The 12761-nt window shown below is 59.5% G+C and overlaps 1 protein-coding gene across 1 annotated transcript in view; it reads right to left on the bottom strand.

Moving 5' to 3' along the window:
• Positions 1–8703: 8703 nt before the first annotated feature.
• The window catches only part of CACNA1I (calcium voltage-gated channel subunit alpha1 I), a gene marked incomplete at its 3' end in the record, with an annotated part of 105681 nt that continues 101623 nt past the window's right edge, over positions 8704–12761 (bottom strand). Inside the window, exons 34-36 of the mRNA XM_082636085.1 lie at positions 12138–12303; positions 10202–10398; positions 8704–9354 (exon numbers count right to left, since the gene is read on the bottom strand). Coding sequence (XP_082492211.1) covers positions 8704–9354; positions 10202–10398; positions 12138–12303 — 1014 coding nt within the window. The remainder of the gene's footprint in view (positions 9355–10201; positions 10399–12137; positions 12304–12761) is intronic.

Genomic DNA, 12761 nt, shown 5'->3' with positions numbered 1-12761 from the left:
CCAGCCTGGCCGCGGCGGGGCACAGGGACCCCGGGCAGCTGTTTGGGAGAAGATCAGACCCAACCCCTGGGAGAGGGCACAGCCGGGAGGGCGCTGCAAACCCACACACACTGGACAGGTGGATGGGTCAGTGCAACGTGTGTGGAGGGAGGCTTCCCTGCCCAGGAGCTCAGAGAGGCCCGAAATGCCACTTCTGTGTCCTAGGGGGTTGTCCCCACCCAGGGATTTGCCTCAGCGGTGTCCAGGCCTTAGAGACCCCTCCGCCTCCCCCTCCCCCACCCCCCACCCCCGAGCTCGTGAGCCGCGTGTGGCCCTGGGATGCTTCGGCCAGGCAGCTGCTCCACACGGCCACCCCTCCTGGGGTCAGACCCCAGTCCGCTGGAGCAGCGGGGTAATTCCCCCTCCCCACCCCACCCCCTCCTTGCTGGGAGCTCTCTCCTACTCCCTCCCCAGACTCTCCAAGTTCTCCTTTGTGTTTTGGAAATAAAAGTCAGGAAGTCTTGAGCAGCACTCATCTAAGCCGCTCGCCTCCCCTGAGGCCAGGAGGCCGGAGTGTGCTAAAAAGCGAGGAAAGGAAACGAAGACGGGAAAGGAGAGGCAAAAATCTATAGATAATATATCCAAATATTAGCCAAGCCTCACACAAAAGCGAGGAGTGGAGGGGGCGGTAAAACGGTACAGCTGCTGTGGAAAACAGCACAGCAGTTCCTCAAAAAATTTAACACAAGGTTACTCTACGACACAGCAATTCCACTCCTAGATTTGCACCCAGGAGAAAGGAGAGATATTTGTGCAACCATGTTCACAGTAGCACCATTCACAACAGCCAGAGGTGGAAACAACCCAGATGTCCAACAGCAAATAAACAAAATGTGCTGCATCTGTACAATGGAATATTATTCAGCCTTTAAAAGGAAGGAAATTCTGACACACAGATGAGCCTTGAAGACATTATGCTCAGTGAAATAAGCCAGTCACAAGAAGACCAATACTGCATGATTCCACTTATATGAGCTACCTGGAGTGGTCAACTTTGTAGAAGGAAGAATGATGGGTGCCGGGGGCTGGGAGGAGGGGGAGGGGGAGTCGGGCACAGAGTTTCAGTTTGGGATGATGAAGAAATTCTGGAGACGGATATATTGTACGGAACATACTTGCACTAAACAATTATTCATGGTTTAGTTGATATTCAAATGTAACCGTGCATCCTGGAGTTTATCTGGCAGCCTGACTCTCTGAGGGGTGGCCAATGCATTTGCATGGCTGTCTATCTCTTGTCCTTCAGGCCCTGGCTCAGAGGACTCCTCCCCAGAGAGGCCTCCCCTGACCACCCCTCCTCTCAGTCACTCTCTGTCACATCACCTGGCCATAGCCTTCTTGGCCCTCGAAGGCTCTAAAATAACCCCACTCATGTGTCTGTTTGCTGTCTATTTTCTGTCTCCCCCTCTGGGATGCAGACCCATCCATGCTGTATCCCCAGCACCTAGCACATAATAGATGCTCAACAAACATCTTTTTTTTTGCGGTACATGGGCCTCTCACTGTTGTGGCCTCTCCCGTTGCGGAGCACAGGCTCCAGACGCGCAGGCCCAGCGGCCATGGCTCACGGGCCCAGCCGCTCCGCGGCACATGGGATCCTCCCGGACCGGGGCACGAACCCGTGTTCCCTGCATCGGCAGGCGGACTCTCAACCACTGTGCCACCAGGGAAGCCCAACAAACATCTATTGAAAGATGAAAGTGAGAAGCCATCAGGCAGGGGAGTGAGAAGATGTGGGTGACGTTGGGGCACTATGCACTTGCTGATTTTTCATACCCCACCCCTCCCGCTGGTGACTTGTCCCCTCTCCTGTGAGGCTCAGGGCTGCCCAGGGGACAGAGCTGCCCGGGCCCAGCCTGCAGGTGGGGCCTGGAGGTCTGCACTGGCCCAGCCCAGCCTGGGCTGGCTGCCCCTCCCCACAGGATCAGCCTCCTATCCACAGACTCCTAGGGCAGCCCCGTTACCATGGCAATGGCAATCTGAGGTCGTAGCACTGGAAACCAGAGGATGCTTCCCTCCTGGAACACCACCTCCAAGTCAGAATCTACTTCTCACTACAATCAGAAGAGTGGTTTTGCATAATCGTCCATATATTAGTACCTAACATGCCAGTGTTTATTTGGTTAAAATTCATGAATTCAGGTCTAAATAAAAAGTGCTGATGGCCGAAGTTTTTCATTCTCTTAAAATGTGCTGGGTTTTTTGTGGGTTTTTTTAAGTCAGCCTCTCTCCTTGACAGCATCTTGCTTTTAATCTCGTTATAACCGGGTAAGGGACGGGGAAACACAGCACGGCTCTGCTCCCCAGGGTCCCCCACCCGCAGCCCGGCCTCAGCGGCAGCGCTGGACACTAGCTCCCCGGCCATGGAAGGGGCGGTGTGGGTCACCGTCACCCCTGGCAATGTCTCCCTGTGTGACCTGGCACATGCCATGCCGCCTCTCTGGGCCTTAGTTTCCTCAGGTAGAGAAATGAGGGAAGGGCTTAGTTAGTCTTGAAAATCCCTTCTGCTTCCAAAACATAGACATGTAGCTGACATGTGCTGAGGCTCAACCAGGCACCAGGCTCTAGGCTGGGAGAAGGGACCATGGTTGCAGTCCTCCAACTGATGCAGTGTGATGGGGGCTCAGGAAACAGACAAGGACATCGGGGAAAAGCGTTGGTGTGGAGGAGAAGTGGAAGCTGGGGGGCAAAGACATGGGGCAGCCTGGAAGCCTTCCTGGAGGAAGTGACGTTTGAGCTGAGACCTGAAGTGATAAGTAAGAGTTAGCCAAGGGATGGGGAGAAAGGGAACAGGGGAGTCTAGAGGGTGGGCCTCGTCCTATAGGACACTGGGGAAGAGGCGTGGAGTCGGCAGCACACGGGTGGTCTGCAGAGTGAGAGAGACTGACGAGGCCTGGAAAGGGTGACGAGGAGGGGCCTGGCCCCAAGGCTCCTGTGAGAACCAGGAGGCAGGGACAGCCTGGGGGATGGGAGGGAGGAGAGAGTTCCAGAAGGAGGGATGGTCCTAGTGACAGCTGCCTCCACAGGGTGAGCTGCGGGGCTGAGGGACGTGGCCCTGGGGGTCGGCAGGGAGGGTTGGGAGGGGACGAAGGTGTTTGGCTGAGGAGGAGATTGGGCCTGGGAGCAGGAGGGAAGCTAGGGTGAGGTGGGCCTGATTCAGGCCAGGGTCCCTGGTAAGGGAGGAGTCGAGGCTGGGACCCAGCCTTCCAGGGAGGGATAGATGTTGGGGGACAGCGATCTAGAGATTTTGGACACGTGGAGTCCAGCAGGTCTGCCTCAAGGGGCTGGGAGAGGAGGGGCTGGAGCAGGGGGTCTCCCCAGGGAGCCAGGGCTTGCTGCACCCTTCGGCCATGAGATCCTAGGCTGGGCAGCTAGACCAGGTCTCACAGGTGATGAATGAGGCTCAGTCTGGGGCCTGGGCCTGCACTTGGCCTGCTCTGTGGACAGCCTGCCTTGCCTCAGTTTCCTCAGCTGAAAATGAGGGTAACACCCCTCTCTGGATGGAGGCAGGCCCGTGGCCGGCACACGTGCACACAGCGCGTGCACAGCAGCCCTCACCAGGTGTCGCCTCTCTCCCTGCCCCCACCGTTCTGTCTGCCGTGAGGCCGATGCCCAGGTAGAAAGGCCTTGGAAGGGTTCCCCTCTAGACACCTGGAGCAGGGAAAACATGGCACTCCGGGCAGCACGGCTGGCAGCTGGGAGCGTCCATGTGGGTAGCATGCAGAGGGGCCTAGACAGCTGCGGTGATTTCTCTGTTATCTCCCAGAGCTGCAGGGGCTACCAGAAGGGGATCGCAGAGCAGAAACGGGGAAAGCAGGGGCGAGAGGATAGAATCACGCAGGGCCAGGGGTACAGGCCTGTCTGTGGGGTGACCTCAGCTCACCTTGTTCTCCAGAGTTGGTGGGGCCTCAGAGAGGGAGGTGCAGTGTTGGAGGTCACACGTGACATCCCTGTGTCCCTCCCTTGGCCATGCCGAGACCCCGGTCAGCCCCTGAGGAAAGACAGCACACGCTGGGGGGATGGGAGGTCCAGAAAAGGCTGGTGGGGACCACGCAGGCCCTCTAGCCACTAACTTGGCTATTCTGTTCCCACAGCTTGTTGACGTCCAGGTGACCAGTCTCTGGACCTCTCTGGGCCCCTGGCCTCATCTGAAGGGTGGCGACGAGAGCGCCCTTCCCAGGGACGGAGCTGCAGGGAGCTTAGCCAGAGGCGAGGTTTGGCTGCATGCCCAGCCTTCATCCCCTCCTTCCAACAAGCGCACAGCGGCGCTCCTTGACAGCCCCTCCCTATCCTGCTCCCAGGCCATGATGCAGGTAGGTCACCCCCATCCCTGGATCCCAGAGTTCAGACCTGGGCAATCAGAGCATGGCACGTACCCCCGTCAACCCATGAGATTCCGTGAACTTTGCCAGACTGTCAGGGAGAGGAGCTCTCCTTCATCTGGGGACAGGCAGGCCCAAAGCCTGGGCTGCTGGTGGCCACTAGGAGAGGAGGGAAGCAAACGCAGAAGGAAGCAGTGCCAAGAGGCGGAGAGAGACTTCATCCTGGCGACATAGCTGGAGCTCTTGATCCAGCTGCACCTGAAGGCAACGCTACCTCTGCACTTTTTAGCTACTTGAGCCACTAAGTTATTTCCTTCTTGTCTCTCACTTTCCACCCTCCCTTCCTTTCCTCTCTTCTGGCTCTTTCTTTTTTTATTCTCAATTTCATTGGAGTTGGGTTTTTGTCCTTTGCAGCCTAAACAGTCCTGAAAATACCCATAGTATGATGTCAGGAAACAGTGCCAGGTGAGTAGACTATTACTCTCTGTGACCCTGTCACCCGGGTCCAGCATCTTAGCTACAGAACCAGAGTGCGAGAGCCAGGCCCTGCTTCCTCCCCAGCCCAGCAGTCCCCCACCCATACCCCGGCCATGAGAGGACACTTTCATGGGTGTCTCTAAGTCCCAGACACCCCAGGCCCCACAGCCTGGGCATGATGACCGCATCACCACTCCACCCCCTGGGAAGCCCCCCAACTCTACACCCACCCTACTGGGGAAAGAACAGCACAGACACATGGAGAAATTCTGAAATAAGCTTCTGGGTTTTATTCAAAACAGCACTGGTGGCGGCTGCCGCTTGGTTTCTCTATCCCAGGCCATCTGGGCCAGCAGGTACCAGCGCCATTAGCAACTAGGAGGGAAGTTTATTCACACCATAGAAACTGTACAGCGACTGGGAGTGCGGTAGTCACAGCAGCAGGGCTGGGTTGACGGCTTCCAGGAGGAGGTGGCCTCTGTCTCCTCCCTAAACCCCAGCATGGCCCGGGCTCTGCCAGGAACACTGATTATTGCGCAGAGACAAAAAGAGTATGTGTATCTGGGCTAAACAGCGGCTTCTAAGAACCCAAGCCCTTACACAGCGCAGCAAAGGGGGCCAGAGGTGGCCCTGGAAACAGAAAGCTCCAGTGGGAAGATCTGGGGGGAAGACAGGCAGACAGGCTGATACTGTGCACACTTCGTCCACTTTTAGGGGGCTGCCTGGTACAGGAGGAGGCCCAGCAGGGGACAGGAAAAGGGCTTGGCTGGGTAGACTATGCCCCATCTGGTCTTGGGTCCCTTTGTACAGGTGTTGAGGGGCCCACCAGCCACCACTCTGCAGAAGCCTGCAAACAGACAGCTTGGGGTGTCCAGCACCAGGGTCCTCACTCTCCGCAGGGCCAGGCCATGTGGGTTAGGGTAGGTTTGTGCTTTTGTGATGGACAGGTCACAGGATCAGGGAGGGCTGAGGGGCTATTCACCCAACCCTTAGCCATTTGGGCTTTTCCTGGCCAGCCAATCACAGCTTCCCTGGTCCCCCATCGCCTGTAGCTCCCAGGAAAAAGGCCAAGTGCCTGGGGTCAGCATTTGGGACCCTCCAGGAGCCAGCCCCATCTCCCACAACTCCCTCAGGCAAAGCTTCTATCTTCCGTGTTCAGCTATTCCCACCTCCAGACACACCCTGCTCTGTCCAGCCCTCACACCATCGCTCAGGCGATGCCTGGATCACTCTTCCCATGTGTCTGCTGGTTCTGGGGTCACTCAGTTCAGGGTAAAAGGATGGCTCTGTGTCAGACTCGCCCGGGATGTGTTCCCTGCCCAGCCACTTATAACCCGGTGGCACCAAGAAACTCACTTCCTTGGTCTGTGCATGGAGCAGCAGTGCACACGGCTCAGGGCCACCGTGCAGAGTAAACAGGATGACACCTGAGCCCAGAAGACGGAAGCTGCTGACCGGTGTCAGATGCCATCTCCTTGAACGCCAACCCACCCTCCACACGGTCCTCTCAGGTCCCACTGGCCACCTTCCGGCCCCCAGCACACACGTCCCTCCAGGAACACGCTGCCGTGCACAGCCACTGTGTGCGTGGCCTCCCCTCCACCTCGATGGCTGGGGCCAGCACGGCGCTGGGAGGGAGGGCGAGGCAGAGCCGGGCAGGCTACCCGTGGCCTCTTCTTCCCCAGACAAGCGAGAGCCGCCGTGATGGAGCCACAGGCGTGGCAAAGGCAGCCAGCGCAAGGCTCTCTGGGGCAGGCAGGCGGCTTGGGACTTGGGCCCAGCCTCCCTCACCAGCCAACAGGCCACTGGGGGCAGGAGGGGATGCGACCCCAGGCCCAGCCAACCTCCCACCCTGGAGGCTCCCATCCTGGGAGGGAGCACAGCGTCTGGGCATCGCGTTGTGTGTCCTCATAGCGACCCCTCGAAGGGGACTGCCCACCACACTTCTGGGCGAGGAGAGGGAGGCTCCAGAAGCTCAGGGGCAAATCCAGGTCTCAACTACCCCCTGCCAAAAGAGGCCCACGGCCAGGCTGTGCCTTCTGAATCCACCTGCTTTGAAACACAGGGTCACTGTTTCACATTCCAGGTACTCAGGTGCTGGCCCCCCAATGGTGCCCTAGGCCCCAGGGGATCCTGGGGTGGCCCCTTCACCTCCCTTTTGGGCCTTGGTTTCCTCAGGTGTAAAGTGGGCCTGGCAACCCTTCCCCCCACCAGCTCTGGGGGAAAGGCTTTGCAGGCCACATTGCCCTCTCCCTGTGCACGATGCCCAGGCCCCAGGGGGCCCTACGCTGCCCAGAAGACACCCAGAGCCAGTCAAGCAGACCCTCCCCACAACTTGCAGCCCAGCCCAAAGCCAGACTCTTTAAGGTCAGGGTTTGGGAACAAGGTCAAGGGCTCCTCAGCGGGGCCCAGCTGAAGCCACTGAGACAATCTCACACAGGCAAAGGGCCTGGTTATTCCTGAAGCACAGTGAGTCCCAACTTGCAGCCTTTCCCACCCCATGACCCCTGCGTGTCCACAGACCATTCCACCACCACTTCCCAACCTTCTTCAGACTGACTTCAAGTCCGTTCACTGCTCAGAAACCTAGCCTTGACCTCAGCAATATGTCTGTGAAATCATGGGTTCAGTGTACTGTTTTTTTTCTAATAAATACTCAAATAAATGCATAGTCAAATAAAAAAATACCCGTCCGTGAACCCATTTGGGAAGCACTGCAGCTTTGGGAAAGTGGGGGTGATGGGTATGAGACAGAGACCCAGAGACAAGCAGCGGGAGGGGGGAGGATGTGGTCTCCAGGTGCCAGGCTGGGCATCACCCCTGCTTAGAATCCTGTCAGATCTGCTTTACCCTGAACTCCATGGAGGGTGGGGAGAGGGGCAGCAGAGTAGCTCAGGGGACAGGGGGTTGTGAGGGGAGGGGGCGGTACAACCTCCTGGAATGGCCGTGGCTCAGGGTCCACCTGGGGGATAAAAGGCAATAAGTAACCAGCCACTAACTGCCTGAGCCCAGGAGCCCCAGGGGCAGCCCGACCAGCACAGACCAGGCGGGTTCCCTTGACCTCCAAGCATCTCATCTGCTTAATGCCTCCACCTTTCCTCTCCCTCCTGCAGCCTTGCTGCCCTCAGCCTCCTTGGGGCAAAGCCACCCCTGCCCAGCCTTGGAGCCGCCCTTCCCCCCACCCCTGCCCTAAAAAAATACGACTACTCACCCCTGGTTTTTCTAAAGAAAGACACCTAACTGGTTGACTAAGAGAGTTTGTGTGCTCTGGGGCATCTACAAAAGACTGTCACAACAACTAGACGGTCAGGAACAAGACAGACACCCCAACACGTGGACGGGTGGGATCTTAGCAGCGTTTCTTCTTTAAAGGAAAAAAATGCACCCTGAATTCCACCTCTTCTTCTGGGCCTGTCTCCCCCGCCACGGGGCCCTCGGAGGCCTGAGAGCCCTCTCCAAGCTACTCTCAGCCCAGGGGAGACGCCAGAAATCACGGCTGCCAACGCCCCGGCAGGACCTTCTGCCCTGGAGTGGGTCTGGCCTGGGTCCCAAACATCAGGCGAAAGCCCCGTCTGGGCCCGGACCCGCACTCCCCAACTTTAGCACTTTCTGGAAGTCATAAGCTCTCGGTAGAAAAAATAAATATATATATATATATATGTCTGTCTCTATGTATATGCATATGTATACACGAATATGCACGGGCAGGACCACGCTGAGCCCATCTGAGCCTCGGCAACCTGGACCCTGCTCGTCCCCCAGCCCCGGCGGCTCGGCGCGGCGCCCAGGTCGCGGACGAAGTATTGCTGTCTGCCCCTGGCTCCTGAGGTAAAGAAGGTGAGACGGGGCGGGCGGGCGGCGGCCCTCATCTCCTCCCCTGGCTCGCGGCGTCCCCGGGCTGTGGCTCCCCGGGCGGCGGCTGCGGCTCGGGCGCCCAGGGGCCTCGGGCGGCGGCCGGATCGGCCTGGCACGGCGGGTCCTTGCGGCCATCGGAGGCCCAGGAAGGGCTGCGGGCCGGGCCTCGGGGCCGGGCGGCGGCGTGGGGGCGGCCGGGGCCGGCGGCCAGGCTGCTGGTACTGCTGAACCTGCGCGCGGGCGGGAGACCGGGCGGCGGGGGCAGCGGCCCGAAGAGGGAGGTGAGCGAAAGGCTGCTGAGCGTCTCCGAGTGCTCGCTGCCCGCGCCCCCGCCGCCCCCGCCGGCCCGGCCGCCCGCGCCCTCCTCGTCCGACGGGTCCATGGAGTCGTGCTGGGTGCAGCCCGGGCTGGTGGAGCCCCCGCTGCTGTGGCTGCGCTGATGCGCCCGCAGCCCGCTCAGGCTGAAAGGGCCCCGGCCCCGCAGGCTCGGGCGATGGCTGGCGGCTGGCGACGGGCCGGCGCGGAGCCCAGGGGAGGGCGCGGTCGGCCCCAGGGCGTGCCGCGGACTGTCACTCAGGGTCAGGCTGTCCTCCAGCGTGGTCTGCAGGCTGCCCGCCGAGCTGCTGCGGCTGCCCTCCAGCGACGTGTTGCTCCCCGTGGCCTGCGGGGAGGTCACAGGGGATGGGGGGCCGCCCGGTGTCCCCCAGCCTGCCCTCCCGGTGAAACGCGGGCACGCCCAGCCCTCTTTCCAAGCCCTCGGGAACTCCCTCGGCTCACACGTGGCATCCCAGGCTTCCCCTTCGCCCTACCACCACCTGTCTGAGCTCCTGGGTGGCCCTCCGACCCGGCCCCCTGCCCCACCCCACTCCCCGACCCTCGGGGGACAGTCGGCGTCATCCTTCTCGGACCCCATCAGACGCTGGCCCCCGGCGGGAGGCGTAGGCTCCGGCTCACCGGGGGTAAAAGTCCCTTCCCCCAGCACCCGCCCACAGAAGAGGGACGTCAAGTCCGCAGACCCTTCTGCTTTGCGCTCTGGGCCCTGTGGGTGCCCAGGTGGTGGCCCTGGCCAATCCAATACAGGTGGCCCTGCAGACCAAGACCTGCCATCGCCCAGACCTACCCCCCACCTCCATTCCTAGTAATCACACCCCAACCCACTCAGAGCTCTACCACCCACTGCAAAGCCTCCCAACGCCCCCTCCTCCCCATCCCCTCAAGCTAGACCCCATGACCTTCCTTCAGGGCCCCCCCCACCCCCGCGTCCGGGCCCGCCCCACACTCTTCTGTCCCCAGATGCCCTGGGACCCGGCTCTGCCCATTTTATCAGACTCTAGGGCCACCTCCTCCCTCAAGTCTCAGCACTACCCCCTCACTTTCCCAAGTGCCCCCAGCACTGCCATGCCCCGTGCCTTTGGCTGGGCCCATCTCCTCCTCCTCCGCCTTGGACTTAAGGGCCCCCCTCAGATGTCCCCTGACAAGAGAGCTCTCAGAACTGGGAGGTGCCATACCTGGTGACGGAGGGTGCAGTTGACGCTCGGCAACCGCAGGGACGCCCAGGAGCCCTGCAGGGCAATCTTGGGGAGTGTCCTGGCACCAGGGGCCTTTTCCTGTACTTTCTGGCTGGCGGCCACAGCAGGGTGGAAGAACTCGGCTGGCATGGGCAGGAGTGGGCTGGAGGCATCCGGGGAGAAGGGGCTCGGGGGCGCTGCTGGGGAGGGAGAAGAGGGGGCTGGGGAGCAGGCTCAGGCCCCTGAGGGGGGGTTGGCAGGAAAGGGCCACCTAACAAACTGGCTGTGAGACCGTGGGCTCCCTCTCTGAGCCTCAGTGTCCCCTTTGTGAAAGCAAGAGAGGAACACCGAGCCTGCCCGTGTGAGTCCTGGGAGGGTGGACACTAGGCAAAGGCACAGTTTCTGGAGCCAAGCAGACCCAGGCTCAAGGACCCCTGGGTTCCTTCCTCAGTGAAATGGGGACCAGCTGCCCACCTCGAGGAGTGGAGAGAAGGCTATAAGAGCAAGAGGCAGCTGTGGAGCTCCCAGCCCCGTGCAGAGCAGTGCTCACTGTGACAGTCACCCCCCCCAGGTCCTGACACCCAGGAGGTCTGGCCAGGCCTGGGGGCCCCCCTAGGACAGCAGGCAGGATGGCAGAGCAGACAGAGTGCTGGGGATGGAGAGGGGCAAGGAGAGGGTGAGGGGGAAATGAGAGCTGGGGCCGGTCTTGGGGGGCAACCTCTGTCCACAGTCCCCTCAGTGCCTTCCAGGATGAAGATGGAAGCCTAAATGTCCCCAGGTAGGGGGATTCCTAATCTATGTCTTATTATTTAAGAAAAATGCTAATGAATGGTTAGGAAAAGAAGATGGGATTTTGTTGGATCAGAACGGCTCTTGGGTCCTGTGCCCCAACTTTTGGTTCAGGAAATCTGGGGTCTTGGCCCCTCAGCCATCATGTCCAGTCCAGAGGCCGTCAGCTTTAGGGAAGGTCCTCGGAAGTCACTCCACCCCCAGCTCCTGGAAAGCACTCAAGGCCAGGCCTCCCAGAATAGTACTTGGGGTAAGCTCAGGGTCTGGGGGCCCCTCTTCTGCTGAGCTCACCCCTCTGCCCCCTTCCCCAGCCAGTGCTGTGAAGCCAGATCCCATCACCCTCCAAGGGGACTGGAGGTGAAGGTAAGTCCGTGATGGACCAGTCAACTGAGTCCTCCATCCTCCCGCCCAGAGCCCAGCCACAAGCCCAAAGCGCAAACAGAGGATGCTGAGGGCAGGGCTTTGTATGAAAGGGCTGTTGAGGACAACAGGCTTTCTGTTGTTCAGCATCACCTTGTGTGACGATCTGTGGGATAAACACCTCTCGAATTCAGCTCTAGAAAAACCCTTCAGGGCCTCCCTGGTGGCGCAGTGGTTGAGAGTCCGCCTGCCGATGCAGGGGATACGGGTTCGTGCCCCGGTCTGGGAGGATCCCATATGCCGCGGAGCGGCTGGGCCCGTGAGCCATGGCCGCTGGGCCTGCGCATCCGGAGCCTGTGCTCCGCAACGGGAGAGGCCACAACAGTGAGAGGCCCGCATACCGCAAAAAGAAAAAAAAAAAAAAAAAAAAAAAAAAAAAAACCCTTCAATAATTAGGCAGCTTTCATTCTGCTTGATGAGCTGTGTGTGCCAACGTGTTTCCTCTTTCACCACAGCTCCTAGGACACTCAGCATGAATCTTCCACTAGCCTAGACTTCTGGTATAATTATGATCTCATTTCTCTGTATTGGTTGGCTCCTGATCTTCTGTCATTGTTCTATCAGGCCTGAGATTCCTATCTTTTATTATCAGTTATCCATCTGGTTCTTTCTGGACTCAATATAATAGTCTAGGCAAAAATACCAAGGAAAAAACTCAGCCCGCCCCCTCTGAAGCCAACACCTGAGATCAGGGCTGTGGGGAGCTGACGGGGCTCCCACCCCTCACCTTGGCTGCTCTCGTGTTTCAGCCAGGACCGGACGGGGTTGAATGGGATCGACTCCATCTCACACAGGAAGTTCTCCGGACCCGACGAGACGGCCGTGTTGGATAAGGGGAAGAAGCATTCACCCAGGTCCCCTACCCGCATCGGCTCAGGTGGGTCCAGCTCACCCTACAGGAAAAGGGAGGTGAAAGGGGCAGGATGGTGGAGGGGGGAAAGCCTGCCACAGCTGCTTTCATGCCCCTGCTCTTCAGCCCTTTGCTTGGTTGCTCTCACTGCCTGGGATGGCCTTCTCGCCTCCGCCACCTGGCCAGCAATCATCATCTTCCAAATCCTGGGTGAAAGGGCCCCGCCTCCAGGAAGCCCTCTCTGATGTCCCAGGCAGATAGCACTCACTCCCCTCATGACTCTGAGATCCTTGAGGGTCTTCCTTGTCTCTGTAGCCAAGTGCCTAGTTCAGACCCTGGCCAGTAAAAAAGCCAAGTCTAGGCGGGTGAAGGCACCAGAAGATTGGCCAAGCGGCTGCAGGGCCTCCCTGTGAGCATGACCCTGGGCAGGTCCCTTCCTGTGGCTGAGTCTCTGTTCTCACAGCCATAAACGAGAGAGTAACCCCTTCTTCTGGGGCCTGG

Source organism: Mesoplodon mirus (assembly GCF_964341445.2).
Source record: "Mesoplodon mirus genome assembly, chromosome: 11".
NCBI classification, from domain to species: Eukaryota; Metazoa; Chordata; class Mammalia; order Artiodactyla; family Ziphiidae; genus Mesoplodon; species Mesoplodon mirus.
This window is presented reverse-complemented; position numbering and strand designations above follow the sequence as displayed.